The 23,832-nt window shown below is 48.6% G+C and overlaps 2 protein-coding genes and 1 long non-coding RNA gene across 5 annotated transcripts in view; all 3 read right to left on the reverse strand.

The window, feature by feature from the left end:
- LOC146081227 (macrophage mannose receptor 1-like) overlaps positions 1-23,832 on the reverse strand; it is a 610,592-nt gene that overhangs the window by 412,234 nt on the left and 174,526 nt on the right. The gene's annotated exons all lie outside the window — the stretch shown is intronic.
- LOC146079821 (uncharacterized) lies at positions 9,791-12,305 on the reverse strand. Its single transcript, XM_083186462.1, has 5 exons — positions 12,290-12,305; positions 11,581-11,661; positions 11,122-11,199; positions 10,534-10,644; positions 9,791-9,929 (listed from the first exon to the last, which is right to left on the reverse strand). Exons 1-5 carry the CDS (start codon positions 12,303-12,305, stop codon positions 9,841-9,843), a joined length of 375 nt encoding a protein of 124 aa, XP_083042588.1. The 3' UTR covers positions 9,791-9,840.
- On the reverse strand, positions 15,371-16,907 carry LOC146081228 (uncharacterized). Its single transcript, XR_014475094.1, has 4 exons — positions 16,794-16,907; positions 16,329-16,415; positions 15,849-15,935; positions 15,371-15,454 (listed from the first exon to the last, which is right to left on the reverse strand). It is a non-coding gene; the product is annotated as an uncharacterized LOC146081228 (long non-coding RNA).

A 23,832-nucleotide genomic window follows, 5' to 3' on the forward strand; every position in this document is an offset into this window, starting at 1 on the left:
CATTCATTTATTTATTTATTTATTTATTTATAAATGCACAGTAATCAATAAAACTAGCGTAGACCACTAAATGTGTACTGAAGGATTCACAAGCCGAGTCCTGACAGACCAGACTTCACGGAGGTTCAGGCGCATCTGCGGCCGAATCTAGATAGTACACTCGGGAGATTTAGCCGCTAATGCGCCTGAACCTCCGCGAGGACCAAGAGTTACAGTATGAGTTGAAGCGTCCAGTGCGAGGTTTGCCGGGGGTGACTGGTTTAAGAAAGCCCTGTTTCACACGCTGCAATACTGTATTGTCTCTTGCAAGGAGTATTGAAGTCAAGCGCCTCCTCCCCTCCCCCCAGGGGTGGAGGGAGTCGGCTAATACAGGTCATTACACTTCAACATCTCCTGCAGAGCAAAGAATCCACGAAGGGGCGGGCCGTGCCGTCCTCGGGGTTCTCGCCAGGGGGGCGTCTCAGAGGCTGCAGGGGTACTGGTTTTGCCATCACAACTGCTGCTCCTCCTCCTCCTGCCACGGGTTACATGACCGTACAGTAGTCTAGTGGTTAGCTGCGCGGCAATCCAAGCAGGAGGCCCGAGTTCGATTACGGAGGGGAGGGGATTGTAAGATAATTTTGATGTTTATTTATGTATTCATTCATTCATTTATTTATTTATTTATTTATTTATAAATGCACAGTAATCAATAAAACTAGCGTAGACCACTAAATGTGTACTGAAGGATTCACAAGCCGAGTCCTGACAGACCAGACTTCACGGAGGTTCAGGCGCATCTGCGGCCGAATCTAGATAGTACACTCGGGAGATTTAGCCGCTAATGCGCCTGAACCTCCGCGAGGACCAAGAGTTACAGTATGAGTTGAAGCGTCCAGTGCGAGGTTTGCCGGGGGTGACTGGTTTAAGAAAGCCCTGTTTCACACGCTGCAATACTGTATTGTCTCTTGCAAGGAGTAATGAAGTCAAGCGCCTCCTCCCCTCCCCCCAGGGGTGGAGGGGGTCGGCTAATACAGGTCATTACACTTCAACATCTCCTGCAGAGCAAAGAATCCACGAAGGGGCGGGCCGTGCCGTCCTCGGGGTTCTCGCCAGGGGGGCGTCTCAGAGGCTGCAGGGGTACTGGTTTTGCCATCACAACTGCTGCTCCTCCTCCTCCTGCCACGGGTTACATGACCGTACAGTAGTCTAGTGGTTAGCTGCGCGGCAATCCAAGCAGGAGGCCCGAGTTCGATTACGGAGGGGAGGGGATTGTAAGATAATTTTGATGTTTATTTATGTATTCATTCATTTATTTATTTATTTATTTATTTATAAATGCACAGTAATCAATAAAACTAGCGTAGACCACTAAATGTGTACTGAAGGATTCACAAGCCGAGTCCTGACAGACCAGACTTCACGGAGGTTCAGGCGCATCTGCGGCCGAATCTAGATAGTACACTCGGGAGATTTAGCCGCTAATGCGCCTGAACCTCCGCGAGGACCAAGAGTTACAGTATGAGTTGAAGCGTCCAGTGCGAGGTTTGCCGGGGGTGACTGGTTTAAGAAAGCCCTGTTTCACACGCTGCAATACTGTATTGTCTCTTGCAAGGAGTAATGAAGTCAAGCGCCTCCTCCCCTCCCCCCAGGGGTGGAGGGGGTCGGCTAATACAGGTCATTACACTTCAACATCTCCTGCAGAGCAAAGAATCCACGAAGGGGCGGGCCGTGCCGTCCTCGGGGTTCTCGCCAGGGGGGCGTCTCAGAGGCTGCAGGGGTACTGGTTTTGCCATCACAACTGCTGCTCCTCCTCCTCCTGCCACGGGTTACATGACCGTACAGTAGTCTAGTGGTTAGCTGCGCGGCATTCCAAGCAGGAGGCCCGAGTTCGATTACGGAGGGGAGGGGATTGTAAGATAATTTTGATGTTTATTTATTTATTCATTCATTCATTCATTCATTTATTTATTTATTTATTTATTTATTTATTTATAAATGCACAGTAATCAATAAAACTAGCGTAGACCACTAAATGTGTACTGAAGGATTCACAAGCCGAGTCCTGACAGACCAGACTTCACGGAGGTTCAGGCGCATCTGCGGCCGAATCTAGATAGTACACTCGGGAGATTTAGCCGCTAATGCGCCTGAACCTCCGCGAGGACCAAGAGTTACAGTATGAGTTGAAGCGTCCAGTGCGAGGTTTGCCGGGGGTGACTGGTTTAAGAAAGCCCTGTTTCACACACTGCAATACTGTATTGTCTCTTGCAAGGAGTAATGAAGTCAAGCGCCTCCTCCCCTCCCCCCAGGGGTGGAGGGGGTCGGCTAATACAGGTCATTACACTTCAACATCTCCTGCAGAGCAAAGAATCCACGAAGGGGCGGGCCGTGCCAGACGCGCTTCCAGAGCTGGCGGGCCATCCTCAGGGTTTTTTCTATTGGAATACAGTGTGTACAGTATTTTGTAGAATGATATTTAATAAAACTATACAGTACAGTATGTCCTAGCGATTTAGTATCTCCAAACTCTTTTAAATAAAGTTTTGGGCGCATGATGAAAGTCATGTGTCTAGGACCCCCGCGCCGAAATTTTGCGTCACCTGTGCTTTATTGTACTGTATGCTGTGCACCACTGCATTGTACAGTACAATGGCGGAGCGCAGAGAGGGCCCGTACAGCACCCGGGAGCTGAGGCACCTTGTGCGCTGGAGAGACAGGACTCTCTCCAGCAACAAGGAGAAAATGAAGGCCTACAGAAAGGCCCGCAGGGCTATCCTTAGGGACACTGGCCGTCAGCGGTCTATCCGCTCCTTAGAGCGGCGCTGGAGTGACCTGGTCAGGAGGGATCCTGAGAGACTTCAGGCCATCAGGCGCTGTAAGCACAGTACTGTACAGTATTTTGTAGGAGACTGGTCCCACGTTTCTACAGTACGTGTATCCCCCTGGTAACTGGAGATACTGTACTGTAGCGCAAAGCTGCAACGAATAATGTGGGACTTGATAATTACAGTATGACATGAAATTTAAAATTAGTTTTTACACAAATAGGGACACACCTACTGTAAATACAGTAGGGGCACAGTACAGTTTTTCATGGTCTGTACCGAGGGGGGTACAGGGAGGGGGGGTTGGCGGCTCTAGAGAGCACCGTCGATATGGTCTGTGTGGGCCCTGGGCAGCAGACCATATCAACGGCGCACTTTCATGCCCCCCCCCCCCCGCTCGCGGATTTATTCCGCATTTATTTACTGTAGCTGGTACAGATCGTGAAAAACGATACTGTACTGGCTAAATCAGTACAGCAGGAGGGTATGTGGGGGCCCCCTGATGTGTGGGAGCCCGGGGCGTCCGCCCCTACTTTAATCCTCCACTGTCCCACGCACTGTAATACCAGTGTGGTTCCGCCATGTGTATCCTATAATAATACAGTATTTGGGGTGCCATGTACAGTATTACCAGTGCGGCCCTCCATGTGTACAGTATCATACTGCACTGTTTACTGCAATAACACTGTACCCGGGGTTACAATATTTGTCACAATGTTTTTTTTTAATATACAGACCTGTCCCGCCAACGTCGGAGGGAGGAGAGGCGGAGCCACCCCCTTGGCACTGAGGAGACAGAGGAGGAGGAGCAGGAGCCAGGCAGTGAGTACAGTGGTACAGTACGGCATGCGGTCATAATGTCGAATGACATAATGTCGAATGACATAATGTCGAATGTCAAAATGTCGACACCACAATGTCAAATGTGTAAAAATGTCGACATGGGTTAATGTCGACATTTCAAAAATGCCGACTGTCATAATGTCGACTGGGGTTATGTCGAATTGCTCTTTTGGGGTTTTTTTGGTGCCGACATGTGCCGACAGGCGGTGGTTCATGCCCTACCATCCACTAGGGCGTGGAGGAGGTTATTAAAGCTGTGGCGAGCGAAGTGAGCCACCGTGCCCTAAGCATCGCGAGCGATGCGAGGGTCCGATTCACTATGTCAACAGTGTCCATGTCGACACTGTTGACATTTCGGGCCAAAAAAACCCCAAAAGAGCAATTCGACATAACCCCAGTCGACATTATGGCAGTCGACATTTTTGAAATGTCGACATTAACCCATGTCGACATTTTCACACATTCGACATTGTGGTGTCGACATTTTGACATTCGACATTATGTCATTCGACATTTCAATCCACACCCTACAGTACATGTACTGTACAGTACACCATAAACAATTGGGGCTGTGTGTGAATAGGGATCAACAATGCGGTGTACTGTAGGAAGGAAGAGGAGGAGGAGGTGGAGCAGCAGGAGGACCAGGAGCCAGGCAGTGAGTACAGTGGTCCGGTGGAGGGGGTGCTTTGTGGGATGCGGAGGTGGGGGTTGGCTGTTGAAGTGGGTGGAAGTGCAGGTGCTTCTGGAGGAACTGAAGATGCCGTTCAGCGAAGGCATTCACTTTGGGGTGCACTGCATTGAGTGTCACGCAGCCTTTGGGCCTTTGCTGGTTGTACAGTACATATGTACACATCCCAGCATGCCACTTTTTGTATACAGTACAGTATGATGGATTGTTAAAACTGTGGCATGGCATGCTGGGTGGGATGTGTACAGTACTTCCACAACAATTGGAGGGCCATGACTTTGACACAACCGTTCTATGGAGTTCTAAAAGTAGAAGGGAATTTACTGTACAGTACAGTACGTTTACAATGTTTTTTTTTTTTTTTTTTTTAATGCAGCATCACTAGGCCACACCCGGGAAGAAGAGGCGGTTCCCCTCGACACCCAGGAGGAAGAGGAGGAGGAGGTGGAGCAGCAGGAGGACCAGGAGCCAGGCAGTGAGTACAGTGGTCCGGTGGAGGGGGTGCTTTGTGGGATGCGGAGGTGGGGGTTGGCTGTTGAAGTGGGTGGAAGTGCAGGTGGTTCTGGAGGAACTGAAGATGCCGTTCAGCGAAGGCATTCACTTTGGGGTGCACTGCATTGAGTGTCACGCAGCCTTTGGGCCTTTGCTGGTTGTACAGTACATATGTACACATCCCAGCATGCCACTTTTTGTATACAGTACAGTATGATGGATTGTTAAAACTGTGGCATGGCATGCTGGGTGGGATGTGTACAGTACTTCCACAACAATTGGAGGGCCATGACTTTGACACAACCGTTCTATGGAGTTCTAAAAGTAGAAGGGAATTTACTGTACAGTACAGTACGTTTACAATGTTTTTTTTTTTTTTTTTTTTAATGCAGCATCACTAGGCCACACCCGGGAAGAAGAGGCGGTTCCCCTCGACACCCAGGAGGAAGAGGAGGAGGAGGTGGAGCAGCAGGAGGACCAGGAGCCAGGCAGTGAGTACAGTGGTCCGGTGGAGGGGGTGCTTTGTGGGATGCGGAGGTGGGGGTTGGCTGTTGAAGTGGGTGGAAGTGCAGGTGGTTCTGGAGGAACTGACAATGCCTTTGGTGTAGGACTTCACTTTGGGGGGGCTCTGCGCTGGGTGTCACGCAGACTTTGGGCCTTGCCTGTTTGTACAGTACACTACTGTAGGTGGGTGGTGCCCGCTTGGAGATGGTGTGTAGACATTTCAATCTACACCATTAGGACCTTCTTCTATGGAGTTGTACTGTACAGTACATGTACAGTACAGTACCTGTAAGTAGGCAAATGATGTTTTTTTTCCTGTACTACTGTATTTTCCTTTCTCCACTCAGACATCATTGAGGTGGAGGCCATGGAGCTGGAGGAAGATGAGGAGGAGGACGATGAAAGTGGTAAGAATTACTGTAGTACTGCACTGTAACCAGAGGTGTAAAAGTGATGGGCAACTGGTTTCCAATGGTAGAGGGAACTGAGTTCCGCCTCTGACACAGTCCTGAACAGTAATTCCAATAGAAAAGCCTGTCCCACCCACCAGCTTCTTCTTTTGGCATGGCATGCTTTATTTGATGGCATACAGTACAGTACGACCACCACCGTTGAAGTGAAGAAGGGCCACTAAGTGGAACAGGTTCTGTACATGCTGTATTGTAATGCTCACTTTTTCTCCCACTACAGTGCCAATCGTCCATGGGGGCCCAAGCCACCAACTGTGGATAAGCCAGCACAGGCCAGGATCAGACTCGCAGGGGCCTGGCCCGGGTACCGGCCCCAATTATAGAGATACAGTTACAGTACAGTATGTCAGTGGTTGGGATTGCTTTTGTAGAATAATAATACTGTACAGTACAGTACTTACCGTACAGTACACTATAGTAACGTTAACATTTTACTTCCCCACCACAGAACAACAACAGAGGGCTCAGCGGCTCAGGGCGCTTGAGGCGGCGCGGGTGCTGATGCACCAGTTCATTGATTTCATTTTCCAATTTTTAGTTCGTTTAATTTAATTGTTATTCTGGCGTTGTTTATTTTTTTTTCATACTGTATTTATAAATATTTTATTGTTACTCCAATGTATCCTTGTCTTTTTTCCAGCGTGAGACGATACTGTACAGTAAATTATTGTATGCTACTGCAAATACTGAATACTGTAGTAAACACTTTTATTGACAGCAGATGGATGATATGGCATACAGTACAATCAGTGGGGAAAAGGTAGCAAGGTACAGTACAGTACAGAATAGAAAAAAAAAAAATCACACAGGGTTACACAAAATGGCCGCCAAATGTCTAGGGGCCTCGTGGAAGCGGGGGGGAGGGAACACTGGGAGAGGTTTGGGAAAGGTTGGAAGCACGGTTGCACGGAGAAAAGACGGGGAAAGCAGGGCCGAGCGACGGGGAGCGGATACCGTCGTTGCTGCTCGAGCGTCTCATTAGCTCGAGCGTGTCATTAGCTCGAGCGTCCCAGGCTCCGGGGAGGAGGGGTCGGTGTGCTATACGGGCAAGCGTCGGTCGCTCGATATACCGCCAAACGCCTAGGGACCTCATGGAAGCGGGGGGGAGGGAACACTGGGAGAGCTTTGGGAAAGGTTGGAAGCACAGAGAAAGGACGGGGAAACCAGGGCCGTGCGACGGGGAGCGGGCATACAGTAGCCCCGGGGAGGAGGGGCAGCGTCGCTCGAGAGCGCTCGAGGCAGTTTCGCTCGGAGGCAGGGTTACACAAAATGGCCGCCAAATGTCTAGGGGCCTCGTGGAAGCGGGGGGAGGGAACACTGGGAGAGGTTTGGGAAAGGTTGGAAGCACGGTTGCACGGAGAAAAGACGGGGAAAGCAGGACCGAGCGACGGGGAGCGGATACCGTCGTTGCTGCTCGAGCGTCTCATTAGCTCGAGCGTGTCATTAGCTCGAGCGTCCCAGGCTCCGGGGAGGAGGGGTCGGTGTGCTATACGGGCAAGCGTCGGTCGCTCGATATACCGCCAAACGCCTAGGGGCCTCGTGGAAGCGGGGGGGAGGGAACACTGGGAGAGGTTTGGGAAAGGTTGGAAGCACAGAGAAAGGACGGGGAAACCAGGGCCGTGCGACGGGGAGCGGGCATACAGTAGCCCCGGGGAGGAGGGGCAGCGTCGCTCGAGAGCGCTCGAGGCAGTTTCGCTCGGAGGCAGGGTTACACAAAATGGCCGCCAAATGTCTAGGGGCCTCGTGGAAGCGGGGGGAGGGAACACTGGGAGAGGTTTGGGAAAGGTTGGAAGCACGGTTGCACGGAGAAAAGACGGGGAAAGCAGGACCGAGCGACGGGGAGCGGATACCGTCGTTGCTGCTCGAGCGTCTCATTAGCTCGAGCGTGTCATTAGCTCGAGCGTCCCAGGCTCCGGGGAGGAGGGGTCGGTGTGCTATACGGGCAAGCGTCGGTCGCTCGATATACCGCCAAACGCCTAGGGGCCTCGTGGAAGCGGGGGGGAGGGAACACTGGGAGAGGTTTGGGAAAGGTTGGAAGCACAGAGAAAGGACGGGGAAACCAGGGCCGTGCGACGGGGAGCGGGCATACAGTAGCCCCGGGGAGGAGGGGCAGCGTCGCTCGAGAGCGCTCGAGGCAGTTTCGCTCGGAGGCAGGGTTACAAAAATGGCCGCCAAAATGGCCGCCAAATGTCTACGGGCCTCGTGGAAGCGGGGGGAGGGAACACTGGGAGAGGTTGGAAGCACGGCTGCACGGAGAAAAGACGGGGAAAGCAGGGCCGAGCGACGGGGAGCGGATACCGTCGTTGCTGCTCGAGCGTCTCATTAGCTCGAGCGTGTCATTAGCTCGAGCGTCCCAGGCTCCGGGAAGGAGGGGTCGGTGTGCTATACGGGCAAGCGTTGGTCGCTCGATATACCGCCAAACGCCTAGGGGCCTCGTGGAAGCGGGGGGGAGGGAACACTGGGAGAGGTTTGGGAAAGGTTGGAAGCACAGAGAAAGGACGGGGAAACCAGGGCCGTGCGACGGGGAGCGGGCATACAGTAGCCCCGGGGAGGAGGGGCAGCGTCGCTCGAGAGCGCTCGAGGCAGTTTCGCTCGGAGGCAGGGTTACACAAAATGGCCGCCAAAATGGCCGCCAAATGTCTACGGGCCTCGTGGAAGCGGGGGGAGGGAACACTGGGAGAGGTTGGAAGCACGGCTGCACGGAGAAAAGACGGGGAAAGCAGGGCCGAGCGACGGGGAGCGGATACCGTCGTTGCTGCTCGAGCGTCTCATTAGCTCGAGCGTGTCATTAGCTCGAGCGTCCCAGGCTCCGGGGAGGAGGGGTCGGTGTGCTATACGGGCAAGCGTCGGTCGCTCGATATACCGCCAAACGCCTAGGGGCCTCGTGGAAGCGGGGGGGAGGGAACACTGGGAGAGGTTTGGGAAAGGTTGGAAGCACAGAGAAAGGACGGGGAAACCAGGCCCCACCCCAAAGACAGTAAATCTAAAAAAAAAAATTACCCAAAACAAAAATTAATAATAATAATAAAAAAATAAAAAAAAATACCTGTACAAAATTCCAAAAATCAAAAAAAAAAGTTGTGTGTTTTGTTAACATGGTTTTTCTTGTTCTGTGTCGTGGTTACCTTTTTCCCCACTGCATCCAATATTTTCCTTCAGCAGGCTTACTGTACAGTACCTCTGTGTGTGTCAGTGTTCCAAAGTAATGGTAACCCCCTCCATCCCTCCAAAAAAAGGAAAAAAAAAAACCAAAAAAATACAAAATTCCAAAAAGCAAAAAAAAAAAAAAAAGTTGTGTGTTTTGTTATCATGGTTTTCATCGTTCTGTGTCGTGGTTACCTTTTTCCCCACTGCGTCCGATATTTTCCTTCAGCAGGCTTACTGTATAGTACCTCGGTGTGTGTCAGTGTTCCAAAGTAATGGTAACCCCCTCCATCCCTCCAAAAAAGGGAAAAAAAAAACCAAAAATACAAAATTCCAAAAAGCAAAAAAAAAGTTGTGTGTTTTGTTAACATGGTTTTTCTTGTTCTGTGTCGTGGTTACCTTTTTCCCCACTGCATCCAATATTTTTCTTCAGCAGGCTTACCTCGGTGTGTGTCAGTGTTCCAAAGTAATGGTAACCCCCTCCATCCCTCCAAAAAAGGGAAAATACCCCCAAAAAATACAAAATTCCAAAAAGCAAAAAAAAGTTGTGTGTTTTGTTAACATGGTTTTTCTTGTTCTGTGTCGTGGTTACCTTTTTCCCCACTGCATCCAATATTTTCCTTCAGCAGGCTTACTGTACAGTACCTCTGTGTGTGTCAGTGTTCCAAAGTAATGGTAACCCCCTCCATCCCTCCAACCCAAAAAAATACAAAATTCCAAAAAAAAAAATTTGTGTCTTCCTCACCTTGTAACCTTTTCCCCACTGATTGGACTACTGTACTGTACAGTATATCCCTTGTCGCACATGTGCTGTCAATAAAGAGACAATACTACAGTAGTGAACATACAGTAAACCCTTTTATGTACAGCATAAATAAAAAATAAAAAATTACAGCCGTTGGAAGGCCACCGTAAAAGCATGGTCCACGAGCTGGTGCATGATGGCTTCTACGTTGGCCATGGTGCGATGGAAGTTTTCTGTTGGGGAATAAAAAGGATACTGTAGTATTACTGTACGATACAGTAAGCAAAAAACTACTGTACTTTAAGAAACATACAGTACAGTACTGTACTGTAACTACAGTACAGTATAGAAACATAGGGGAAAAGGGGACCTTTTCATTTCCCTACTATCCAATTACAGTACACATGGAGTTGGATATACTGTACTGTAAACCCGAAGCGTGGCGAGCACACGCGGATTCGTTAAAAAGTACAGTATTCCACGCTCTATCGTGGGGCGCCACGCTTCGGGCTTGGCCAGGTTTACAGTACAGTATATCCAACTCCGTGCGTAGTTCGATAGTAGGGAAATGAACAGGTCCCTTTTTTCCGATAAAATTCTACGTACTGTATGTTAAAATGGACTCAGTCCATTTTAACATTGCATCCTATGGAAAAATAGGGACGATCGCGTTGGTTGCATCACATGCGATTTGGTCGGATGTGATGTGATCGACGAGATTATCGTGTCTGCCTAAATTTAAGGTCACAAAAATCTAAAGGTCACAAAAATCTAGAGGTCACAAAAATCAGCATTCCAGTTACTACTGTACCTACAGTACAGTGCAATATGATTTACCTCTGGATACTGGGTCCTCGGGGAGAGGATGGCTGTTTGCCACAGCTCTGCAGACAAACCGAACCATCCGATGGAAAAGTGGCCAGAGAAGCCGCAGCCTCTCACGGTTGTCTGTGAAAATGCAAAGTACAGTACAGTGAAAAACTGTAGGTTTGTTTGCAGAGGTCACGCTGCGCAGAGCCAAGGACGCCGCCCCCGCCCCCCGCAGGACGCCGGACATCCCTCCCGCCGCCCACCGCTCACCGCCACAGCCCGCCCGCCCGCCCCCCCGACAGGCTCCCCGGCCGCACCTCAATGTACAGTACAGTAAGTACAGTAGATATGCGGGGCGGCTGGGGAGTTTTTTTTTTTTTTTAATGGGGAGCCAATCCCGGGATCCCGGGAATCCCGGGATCTGGCATTTTTCAATCCCGAATCATGGGATTGAAAAAATGCCCCGGGATTGGCCACCCTAGTCGCCATGCTGGGAGGAGAGGGGAAGTCGTATGGACAGTATAATCCATGTACAGTAGCCCCTTTTTCAGTGACTCCATGCTGTCTCTGTCCCAGATGAAATCAGAGTAATGTACAGTACTGTACAGTACTTACCAGCTGCCACTGGCCTGGGGTGGGATGGTTCGGTTGGTCTGCGGGGGCGGGGGCGGAGGGTCATGTGGATGGGTGGGACTGCAGAAAAGAACAGAAAAAGAGGTTAGTTTGCAACATATTGTAATTTACTGTACAGTGTTATGGTCACCAAAATCTATTTTGGCTGAGGCATCCAGATGTGCCACATGGTTGGACCCCAGATACAGTACAGTAGGTACCGTATAAGGTACACACAATGACATGGACCCTTTTTCCCATACAATTCTACTGTATGTTGAATCGTATGGAAAATCGCATCGCATACAATTTGGGCGCATGTGATGCGATGCGATAATCACATTGAATCGGATTGTACTGTATGCCTTAAATTAAGGCATACAGTACAATCCTACAATAATATCGGGCGTGCAGATACAGCATTACACCAGTACTGTACAGTACCTACAATACTGTACTTACCGACCGCGCTTGGACTAGGCTCCGGCAGGGTGGCGGCGAGGGTGGCCCTCTCCTCGAGGTGGGGGGGGAAGCTTTCAGATGCTGCAAATGTACAAAAAAGACGAAATAAAGACACTGTACAGTATAATCTCAAGCAGGGGTGTTTTTCAACAGGCTCCAGCAGGAACTGATGCCCTTATTCTGCTTCCTACAGTAGATGGACAAACCCATGTGCACTGCAGGGGAGGCAGTGCAAAATGACACACCCAAATCTAACTGCACAAGTACTGTATAGTAACACTGCCTCACCAGGGGCCAGATTCTATAAGCTTTAAAAGTGATAAGTTTCACAGTGATAAACAGCCAGCCAATCAGCTCCTACCTGCCATGTCACAGACTGTGTTTGAAAAATAACAGGCAGGAGCTGATTGGCTGGCTGTTTATCACTGTGAAACTTATCTCTTTTGAAGCTTATAGAATCTGGCCCCTGATGAGCACATGGGTTTGTCCATCTACAGTAAGAAGGATTTTGCCAGAGAGTGAAGCAGGTGTTACACAGTACACATGTCGGTCCCACAGATACTGTACTGTACTATACAGTATTTTCCGTTACACAAGGTGGACCCACAGTTACAGTACTGTGCAGTATATGGCACACATGTGGGCACCACAAGTACTGTACTTTGCTGTACAGCAGGGGCGGACAAACCGGTCCTCAAGATCTACCAACGGTCCAGGTTTTCCATATCACCAAGTTGGAGCACAGCTGCAGTCATTACTACAGTACAGTAACTGTCACATTTTCAAACCTGCTGCATTCATTCCTACTATACAGATCCACGGGTTGCCTGAAAAACATGAACTGTTGGTACTGTAGATCTTGAGGAAAGGTTTGGCCACCCCTGCTGTACAGTATGTACAGTACTGTACAGTATTAGAGGGTTCACATGGTGGGCCCACAGATGTGATTAAGTACACATGTTGGGCCCACAATTACTGTAATATCCGGTACATGCGGTGTGCTGTTGTACAGTACAATACTGTACTTACCATCTGCACTGGGCAACTCCTGCTCCTCCTCCTCCTCACTGGTATCAATTACCAGGCGTCCTGTGTGTAAAAGATGGAGTACGTATCAAGTATCGTCATACAGTATACAGTTAAATAATAGTAGAAAATAGTGACCATAACAATGATTACCACTATCAGAGCTGTCCGGGCTCTGCTGCGACTCCTCCAGCTGGGTGGGGGCAGAGGTGGCCCTCTCCTCCTGGGTGGCGGCAGGGAGGCTTTCTGGAGCTGCAAATGTAAAAAAAAAAAAGGACAAAATAAAGAGGCTGTATCGTGCAAGCAGGGGTATTTTTGAACAGGCTCCAGCAGGAACTGATGCCCTTACTCTGCTTCACTCTCTGACAAAATCCTCCCCACAGTAGATGGACAAACCCATGTGCACAGCAGGCGAGGCAGTGCAAAATGACACACCCAAATCTACTGTACAGTACATACTGTAATTCTCTCTGCGCAAGTACAGTAACACCTGCCTCACCTGCAGTGCACATGGGTTTGTCCATCCAAGAAGGATTTTGTCAGAGAGTGAAGAAGAACAAGGGCCTCAGTACATGCTGGAGCCTGTTCAAAAATACTTTCCGGTACAGATGGTGAGAGCCCTGGTGTTATACTGTACAATACTTACCATTTGTGCTGGGGACCTGCCCCTCCTCCGCCTGCTCTTCCTCCTCCTCCCCCACGTCCGTGTCTATGACCAGACGTCCTGTGTAGAAAAAAAGTGTAAAAAAAAAAATAACATTAATACAGTAAAGTAATGTACAGTAGCACAGTACAGTATACTGTACTGCCAGATAATAGTAACTGTAACAATACAGTAAGAATGATTACCGCTGCCAGAGCTCTGGCTGCCCCCTTCGGGGTCACCCTCCTCCTGCTGCATTTCGGCGGGGAGGCTTTCTGGAGCTGCAAATGTAAAAAAAAAAAAAGGACAAAATAAAGAGGCTGTATCGTGCAAGCAGGGGTATTTTTGAACAGGCTCCAGCAGGAACTGATGCCCTTACTCTGCTTCACTCTCTGACAAAATCCTCCCCACAGTAGATGGACAAACCCATGTGCACAGCAGGCGAGGCAGTGCAAAATGACACACCCAAATCTACTGTACAGTACATACTGTAATTCTCTCTGCGCAAGTACAGTAACACCTGCCTCACCTGCAGTGCACATGGGTTTGTCCATCCAAGAAGGATTTTGTCAGAGAGTGAAGAAGAACAAGGGCCTCAGTACATGCTGGAGCCTGTTCAAAAATACTTTCCGGTACAGATGGTGAGAGCCCTGGTGTTATACTGTACAATACTTACCAACCGCGCTCAGAGACTCCTCCTCCAGCTGGGTGGGGGCAGAGGTGGCCCTCTCCTCTTGGGTGGCGGCAGGGAGGCTTTCTGGAGCTGCAAATGTAAAAAAAAAAAAGGACAAAATAAAGAGGCTGTATCGTGCAAGCAGGGGTATTTTTGAACAGGCTCCAGCAGGAACTGATGCCCTTACTCTGCTTCACTCTCTGACAAAATCCTCCCCACAGTAGATGGACAAACCCATGTGCACAGCAGGCGAGGCAGTGCAAAATGACACACCCAAATCTACTGTACAGTACATACTGTAATTCTCTCTGCGCAAGTACAGTAACACCTGCCTCACCTGCAGTGCACATGGGTTTGTCCATCCAAGAAGGATTTTGTCAGAGAGTGAAGAAGAACAAGGGCCTCAGTACATGCTGGAGCCTGTTCAAAAATACTTTCCGGTACAGATGGTGAGAGCCCTGGTGTTATACTGTACAATACTTACCAACCGCGCTCAGAGACTCCTCCTCCAGCTGGGTGGGGGCAGAGGTGGCCCTCTCCTCTTGGGTGGCGGCAGGGAGGCTTTCTGGAGCTGCAAATGTAAAAAAAAAAAGGACAAAATAAAGAGGCTGTATCGTGCAAGCAGGGGTATTTTTGAACAGGCTCCAGCAGGAACTGATGCCCTTACTCTGCTTCACTCTCTGACAAAATCCTCCCCACAGTAGATGGACAAACCCATGTGCACAGCAGGCGAGGCAGTGCAAAATGACACACCCAAATCTACTGTACAGTACATACTGTAATTCTCTCTGCGCAAGTACAGTAACACCTGCCTCACCTGCAGTGCACATGGGTTTGTCCATCCAAGAAGGATTTTGTCAGAGAGTGAAGAAGAACAAGGGCCTCAGTACATGCTGGAGCCTGTTCAAAAATACTTTCCGGTACAGATGGTGAGAGCCCTGGTGTTATACTGTACAATACTTACCAACCGCGCTCAGAGACTCCTCCTCCAGCTGGGTGGGGGCAGAGGTGGCCCTCTCCTCTTGGGTGGCGGCAGGGAGGCTTTCTGGAGCTGCAAATGTAAAAAAAAAAAAGGACAAAATAAAGAGGCTGTATCGTGCAAGCAGGGGTATTTTTTAACAGGCTCCAGCAGGAACTGATGCCCTTACTCTGCTTCACTCTCTGACAAAATCCTCCCCACAGTAGATGGACAAACCCATGTGCACAGCAGGCGAGGCAGTGCAAAATGACACACCCAAATCTACTGTACAGTACATACTGTAATTCTCTCTGCGCAAGTACAGTAACACCTGCCTCACCTGCAGTGCACATGGGTTTGTCCATCCAAGAAGGATTTTCTCAGAGAGTGAAGAAGAACAAGGGCCTCAGTACATGCTGGAGTCTGTTCAAAAATACTTTCCGGTACAGATGGTGAGAGCCCTGGTGTTATACTGTACAATACTTACCAACCGCGCTCAGAGACTCCTCCTCCAGCTGGGTGGGGGCAGAGGTGGCCCTCTCCTCTTGGGTGGCGGCAGGGAGGCTTTCTGGAGCTGCAAATGTAAAAAAAAAAAAGGACAAAATAAAGAGGCTGTATCGTGCAAGCAGGGGTATTTTTGAACAGGCTCCAGCAGGAACTGATGCCCTTACTCTGCTTCACTCTCTGACAAAATCCTCCCCACAGTAGATGGACAAACCCATGTGCACAGCAGGCGAGGCAGTGCAAAATGACACACCCAAATCTACTGTACAGTACATACTGTAATTCTCTCTGCGCAAGTACAGTAACACCTGCCTCACCTGCAGTGCACATGGGTTTGTCCATCCAAGAAGGATTTTGTCAGAGAGTGAAGAAGAACAAGGGCCTCAGTACATGCTGGAGCCTGTTCAAAAATACTTTCCGGTACAGATGGTGAGAGCCCTGGTGTTATACTGTACAATACTTACCAACCGCGCTCAGAGACTCCTCCTCCAGCTGGGTGGGGGCAGAGGTGGCCCTCTCCTCTTGGGTGGCGGCAGGGAGGCTTTCTGGAGCTGCAAATGTAAAAAAAAAAAGGACAAAATAAAGAGGCTGTATCGTGCAAGCAGGGGTATTTTTGAACAGGCTCCAGCAGGAACTGATGCCCTTACTCTGCTTCACTCTCTGACAAAATCCTCCCCACAGTAGATGGACAAACCCATGTGCACAGCAGGCGAGGCAGTGCAAAATGACACACCCAAATCTACTGTACAGTACATACTGTAATTCTCTCTGCGCAAGTACAGTAACACCTGCCTCACCTGCAGTGCACATGGGTTTGTCCATCCAAGAAGGATTTTGTCAGAGAGTGAAGAAGAACAAGGGCCTCAGTACATGCTGGAGCCTGTTCAAAAATACTTTCCGGTACAGATGGTGAGAGCCCTGGTGTTATACTGTACAATACTTACCAACCGCGCTCAGAGACTCCTCCTCCAGCTGGGTGGGGGCAGAGGTGGCCCTCTCCTCCTGGGTGGCGGCAGGGAGGCTTTCTGGAGCTGCAAATGTAAAAAAAAAAAAGGACAAAATAAAGAGGCTGTATCGTGCAAGCAGGGGTATTTTTGAACAGGCTCCAGCAGGAACTGATGCCCTTACTTTGCTTCACTCTCTGACAAAATCCTCCCCACAGTAGATGGACAAACCCATGTGCACAGCAGGCGAGGCATTGCAAAATGACACACCCAAATCTACTGTACAGTACATACTGTAATTCTCTCTGCGCAAGTACAGTAACACCTGCCTCACCTGCAGTGCACATGGGTTTGTCCATCCAAGAAGGATTTTGTCAGAGAGTGAAGAAGAACAAGGGCCTCAGTACATGCTGGAGCCTGTTCAAAAATGGTGAGAGCCCTGGTGTTATACTGTACAATACTTACCAACCGCGCTCAGAGACTCCTCCTCCAGCTGGGTGGGGGCAGAGGTGGCCCTCTCCTCCTGGGTGGCGGCAGGGAGGCTTTCTGGAGCTGCAAATGTAATTTTTTCTTTTTCTTTGCCGGTTGGGGTTTGTCAGCCTTTATTTGTGGCGGGAAACAAGGGACATTACGCTGCAGTAGTAGGGTGCGCTCTTTAGCCAATACATCGCATATACTGTATGGTTGCATTTGCGGTCATTGGTGGGAGAGTTGGATACCCCGATTGGATTGGCGTGGCCAATCGTTTGAGGTTAACATGTCGTGGACATGAGGGACTGTGCGAAGAGGTGATGTCACTGTGGGACTGGCCGTTCTTTCTTGTTGCCACCATAGTTTAATTGAATGCATTTAAATAAATTTATTGGTTGAACAATTTTAAAAGGCATTTACAGTACAGTTGTCTGTGTGTTTATTTCTAGTTACTGTACAGTACTGTATGTTAAGGTTATTAGAGTTACAGTACATACTGTATTGGTTTGGTAAAGGGAAGTACAGTACAACTGGTTACACAACACAGGTACAGTATGCCTATAGAAAGTTTATACTGTACAGAACAGTACTTACCAACCACGCTCGGAGACTCCTCGACGGCGGCTGGCCGCTGTTGACGGCGAGAAGGGGGGGCACGCCTGCGACGGGGCACGTCTGCGACATCCACTGGGACTGCGGAAAAGCACACAAAAAAACTACTGTGCTGTACAGTACTGTATATTCTCTAACACGAACATACTGTACTATAAAGTACAATGTGTTAAGGTACTGTATCAACACTACAGTACATACTGTACTGTGCAGTACATAACAGTACAGTACAGTACAGTACCTGCCAAAATGACCCATTCCAGGAGGGATGAAATGCTGTGGTCCTGTACAGTATCCCACATGTTTGAAAGTCAATATGCAATGTTCCGCTCTGTACTGTATACAGTATACTGTACTGTACTTACAGTGGCGGTGATGTCTCTCCCGCAGCGTCATCCTGCTGATCCCTGGAAAAATAAGAAATACAGTGCGTAAGGCATACTGTAATTACTGCAGATACAGTATTTGTAGGCCCCATAGCAAAAGTTTGTAAGGGCCCACAATTTACTGTACAGTACTGTACAGTATGTCATGAAAACCAATGCTGTAGGAAATCACCCATGGCAACAAGCATGTACTGTACAGCATACAGTAGTTGCCTTCCCTCTTCAGCAGGAGACTCCCTGAAATACTGCACAGTACTGTAGCAGCAATCTCCATCTCTCTCTCATTAGTCCTACACATTATGCCATACTGTACACCAAAATACTGTACCTACTGTATTACAGTACAGTATGTACAGTATTTTACCACATTCCATAATGTCCATTACCCATTACTACACACACTATAATGCTCATTGCATATTAGGGGGTTAACATGCTCGTTGCCATGGGATGAACCTGGTCTTCCAGGTGTTGCACACTCTGGAAGGGATTAACATGCTCATTGCAAAGAATTTACTGTACAGTACATGATCTGCCATGGATTCCGGGGGTTAACATGTTGACATCACCCCAACCATGGGCTGGAAACCAGGTCTGGTGGCTGCAGGAATGGGAATGTAAGAAGTGGGGTCCAGGCCCTGGAGTTGGAGAGCGGAACAATGCTCAGAAGGACCTGTCTAATACTGCTCCCCCCAAATCTGTATCAATACCACTGCTGAACAGCTGACTCTGGCGCTCTCAGACCCGGTCCAAAAAAACCTCTCTGTCCAGGTCAGCGCCCCCCCCCCCCACACACAATACAGTATCTCCATGTACAGTACAGTAGTGTACTGTATGGAAGTACTGTAGACACACCCTTCAGGTGGAGAATGACACACCCCCTAATTCTAAATTCTAATTCTAATAGCAAATTCCTTTAAAATCTACCTGAACAGTTGTACAGCAATCAGCACATTAAAAAAAAATACAGGTACAGTATACTGTAAAATCCCCCATGGCAACAAGTAAAAAATACTGTATACAATAGCACTCAACATTGTACAGGTATGTACAGTACTTACTTTGCCTGAGGGAGTCCAGCAGTTGAGGGTCCCGACGGACCAGGTCGGACCATCTCCTCTGGAGGCTCCTAACTGGCCTGTCTCTATGGAACCTCACCCTGATGGCTTGACGGGCCCCCTGGTAGGCCTCCACAATCTCCCGATTAGAGACCAGGAGCCTGTCCCGCCAAGCCACCAGGGTGAGGAGCTCCCCTCTGCCAAAGGGCCTTGCCCTCCTGACTCTGCCAGTGTCCGACATACTGAACAGGTCCAGGTACAGTACTAGTGATACTGATAATGGCGCCTACAGTATACTGCAATAGCGTGTGCGCCGTGCGTCCTATGCGCCGTGCGTCCTATGCGCCGTGCGTCCTGTGCGGAACAGCGTCCCATTCTGTGCGCCCGCCGCTGAGTAGTGGGTACAGTAGTTTATCAGTAGTTTATCAGTAGTTTTTATATACTGTAATACATTACTTATACAATATACTGTAAAATGTAATACTATACTGTAAATATAAATAATTATATTTTAATCACACAGTATATTGTCAATAATTATATCTTAGTTAAAACTGTAAAATTTGATACTATAATATTAAAGGTTTAACGCCGTAATCGAACACGGGTCTCCGGCGTGAAACACCATGCAGATAACCACTACACTACAGCCAAGAACTGTACAGTGTAATGACTACTATACAGTACGACTACTATACTACCATGACTGATTCTACAGTATTTACACCCAGCCTGTAGCTTAACAGTCAGGAGCTGATTGGACGGTGATAAAGTACTGTACCAGGCATTTTCCACTTCTCCTCCCTTATCACCGCTTCATACTGTAAATCTACCCATCAGTAACTTACCGCACAATACTGTGAATGTAATGCTGCAAAACCATATTGTGACCAAGTTTCCAATATTGTGGCCGCCTTTAGAACAATACTGTACTGTATACTGAGACGCATAGCGTCCGTGTCGTACAACCTTTAGAACTACAGTACGGTGTTTGCTGTTACGCATTAGCGTCTGTGCGGCTACATCTCCTAACTGTCACTGCATCTATAGACGCAGTGACAGTTAGAAGCCATGACGTACATGTACGTCATGTGTCGGGAAGTACCTCCCGGCCATGACGTACATGTACGTCAAATGGTAAACTCAGTCACTGTTTCATTTTTTTAGTTTATTTTTTTTTTTCTCACTCATTTTTATTCTTCCCGTTCACAGCAGTCAAATAAATTGCAGTTCCTCTCTGTCCGCATCAGCATGATGCACTCTCGGCTGAAGAGACTGGATCACGCTCGTGCCAGCGGCATTAGAGAGGTGCTCATCGTATAATAAATTTCATGTAATTCCTGCGCATCATGCACGCGCTGAAGCACAAATCTTACGCATGCGCAAATGAGGTTTTCAAAAGTGACATCTGGTGGTTGGTCTGTGATATTGCACTCGTCGTGAAGCGCCACGGCGATTCGCTACATGTATGCGCCATGGCGTGTGGCGGAAACATCGCCATAGGCGGCAATAATAAGACCCGCGCCATCTGTAGATAGCCGCTAAGAAGCCGGAAAGCCTGGATTCAGACGCTAAAGCGTTAGAATACAGGCGCCTTGCAAGCCGCAAAGGTGTTGGGGCTTGTTAACCCAGACGCAAATGCGTCTGGATTTACTTAGGTGAAGGGGTACATCTAAATTTAGACGCAAAAGCATCTAAATTTAGGTGGCCCTAGGGGAACACTATTGAAACCCACCCTCAGTGCCACTAGTGAATGCCACAGCTGTGGACCGTGTAAATCCCACTATCCACGCCCACCCGAAGCGTGGCGAGCGCAGTGAGCCCCGCGAGGGGCGGCGGTACGCGTCCTACGACCTTTTCATACCCCCACTATCCACGTCGGCGTGGAGTTGAGAATAGATTAGTGTGGCGAGCGCAGCGAGCCACCGAGCCCGAAGCGTGGCGAGCGCAGCGAGCCCTGCGAGGGGACGCGGATACCTTCACAGCTATCCGCGTCCCCTCGCGGGCTTCACAGGTGTCAGCGTCCTCTCGCCACGCTTTGGGCTCGGTGCCTGGCGAGCGGACGCTGACACCTGTAAAGCCGTGAGGGGACGCGGATAGCTGCGATTTATAAGCCCCGTTTGTCTGTTTTTAAGCCCCGATTGTCTGTTTTTTACACGATACACTTCATTACATTTGGTGCACGCAGCGCTACGCTACCTGGCAGGCTGCCAAGTTTCATAGCTAGAGCGGCACGCGAGCCTCTGCACTTCCGGCGCCGTGAAACTACACAAATACCAGCAGGACTTAGAGAGATGGGGAGCCATCCTCAACCTCTGCACAGTATGTGGAGTTAATCGGGCTAGTTTTTCAGTCCCAAGAAGGATCGATATGTCACATGCAGAAGGACTGCAAGTACCCATGTACCCACTGGGACAGGACCAAAATGTTTGCGAGATACTGTCCAGGATCTCAAAGCTACTTGCAGAAGCAACAGATCTAAGGTTGGAGAAGTCACATCAGCATCTGACGATAGAAGGGTAAAGCATGACATGTTTGTTAATCCAGTCAGAACCAGCATGTAGCATTCCTCCAGGGCTTGGACAAACACTGAGTCTACATGTGTTACACCAGCATAGTGGTAGGAAGGAAAGGCACCATTCACACCGCCCTCTCACAGAGTGTAAGCAAACGTAGAGACTTTAGGGGCTAAAACTTTAGGGGCTAGGACCGGCTGCGCCTGAAATATGAAATTTGTGCGCATGGAGCACTCCTCCAGGATACAGGAGGATTCAGCCTTAACTGGAAAAGTAGCAGCAGCTTGATCTTGGGGTGTATGAATAACGGTTACCTCAGCAGGATAACCATTTGTAGGTGGAATAGATAAAGCACAGTCTTGTATTGCAGCAAGCTTTTGGCAGAGCCTATTAGCAGAGGCATCAATAGCTCGCAGTACAAAGAGTAGAGGATTTGCCATGTTAGCAGTAGGACTGTATATAGCCGGAGCCCCAGCAAGCTACACACCTCACCCGATGGAAGGGGATCTTCTAGTAGATCTGGCGGTGGCTAGCACACCACCACATCGACATTAATAGATGGCAGGGGCTGACCAGCCAGCCACGGCCCGGCAGTAGAGAGGCTCTGTGAGGTCCAAAATGGCCGCGAGTTTAGCGAGAGCTTTATAGCAGGGTAAGTATACTTGCAGGAGGCAGCTGCAGGAGAAGCGGTCCACAGTCACATGTATTGCCGCCGGACTCTGGGAGGGTAAGCGAGGAGGCCCCAAGCTGGATGTAGACGAGATCATCCGCCGGAGATCTCAGCAGGGGGAGTGTGCAGGGTCAGGAGCACCACAAAGACGGGAGTAGGCCGTCACCTGCACCTGGCTAAAAGGAGTCGCTCGACCCGCAGAAGCCTCACCGGAGGAGCCCAGAAGTGACCGGATAGAATAATCCACCTTTTTGTGCAGCCCTGCGGCAGTATCTCCACTATAAATAGGAGTTTGTACAGGATTTGCGAGGGAGAGCTGGAGAACACGTCCAGCTGCTAGCTAATCAGGCCACGCCCCCCCGCCACACTTTCTATTCTTTATAAAGTGCCGTTACGGCAAGTCACACTATATGTATGTTCGTTTATATGTGTCCAAAATTTTTTTAATTCTTTATCAATTTCACAACTAATAAGGTGGGATTATCCGTGAACACGGACAAAACTCCCCCTTATTTAAAAAAAAAATGAATTAAACAAAAAAGTACCAAATCTTTTTAAAAAATATTTTTACAGGTGTGCATCCACAGCGCAATTTCTTTTCTTCTTCAAGTATGGAATTACCCAGTTCCTCTCCGCTAAGGTTGTAACTTGCACACTGGTTGTGTCTCCCAAGGTGCATAACCTTACATTTATCTACATTGAACCTCATCTTCCATTTTTTTGCCCACTCATCTAGAATTGCAAGATCATTTTGAAGCATGGTGACATCTTCTGATGATTTGATGACTTTGCTAAGTTTTGTATCATCCGCAAAGATGGATACATTGCTGAGTAACCCTATCCCAATATCGTTAATAAAAATGTTAAACAAAATGGGCCCCAAAACCGAACCCTGGGGCACTCCACTTAGTACTGGTATCGTATCTGACACGGCACCATTCACAACCACTCTTTGTTCTCCATTACATAGCCAATTCCCTACCCATCTGCAGATATTTTCACCCAATCCAAGGTTCTCCATTTTATTAATCAATCTCTTGTGTGGGACAGTATCAAATGCTTTAGCGAAATCTAGGAAAATCACATCTACAGCATTTCCATTATCGAGGTTTTTGCTAACCTCTTCATAGAACCCTAGTAGATTAGTTTGGCATGAACGATTTTTCACAAACCCATGTTGGTTAGTACTGAGTAGACGGTGATGGTCTAAATATTCCTGGATACCATCCCTTAAAAATCCTTCAAATAGTTTACCCACAATTGATGTTAAACTAACGGGTCTGTAATTAGCGGGATCTTCCTTTTTTCCTTTTTTGAATATTGGCACTACCTCTGCTATTCTCCAATCTTTTGGTACTATACCTGACGATATTGACTTGCTAAAGATATAATGTAGGGGGGTAGCTAGTTCATCCCTTAATTCCATTAATACCCTCGGATGAATCCCATCTGGCCCTGGTGATTTATTTGTTTTGAGTTTGCTTAGCCTCAGTATTATTTCCTTCGGCGTGAAATCCACAATGAGATCTGGCTTATTTGTCCCGTTTGTGGTAAATGTTCGTTCCACAGTCTGCTCTCCCTTAGTAAATACTGATGAGAAGAACTAATTTAACAGTTTTGCTTTTCCCTTGTCCTCAGTAACACTTTTTTCACTAGAATCAGTTAGTGAGCCTATGTTTTCCATAATTAAACGTTTACTATTTATGTATTTAAAAAACTTCTTTGGGTTGGTTTTGCTTTCAGTGCCTATGCACTCTTCATATAATATTTTAGCTGCTTTGATTACCCCTT

Source organism: Crinia signifera, chromosome 5 (genome assembly GCF_055691185.1).
Source record: "Crinia signifera chromosome 5, ASM5569118v1, whole genome shotgun sequence".
In the NCBI taxonomy this organism is placed as follows: domain Eukaryota; kingdom Metazoa; phylum Chordata; class Amphibia; order Anura; family Myobatrachidae; genus Crinia; species Crinia signifera.

Coding starts and splice junctions, on each gene's coding strand:
- LOC146079821 (XM_083186462.1), bottom strand. Junction 11,200..11,580: donor GCCTAGTCCAAGCGCGGTCG/GTAAGTACAGTA, acceptor TCTTTTCTGCAG/TCCCACCCATCCACATGACC. Junction 10,645..11,121: donor CCCCAGGCCAGTGGCAGCTG/GTAAGTACTGTA, acceptor GCATTTTCACAG/ACAACCGTGAGAGGCTGCGG.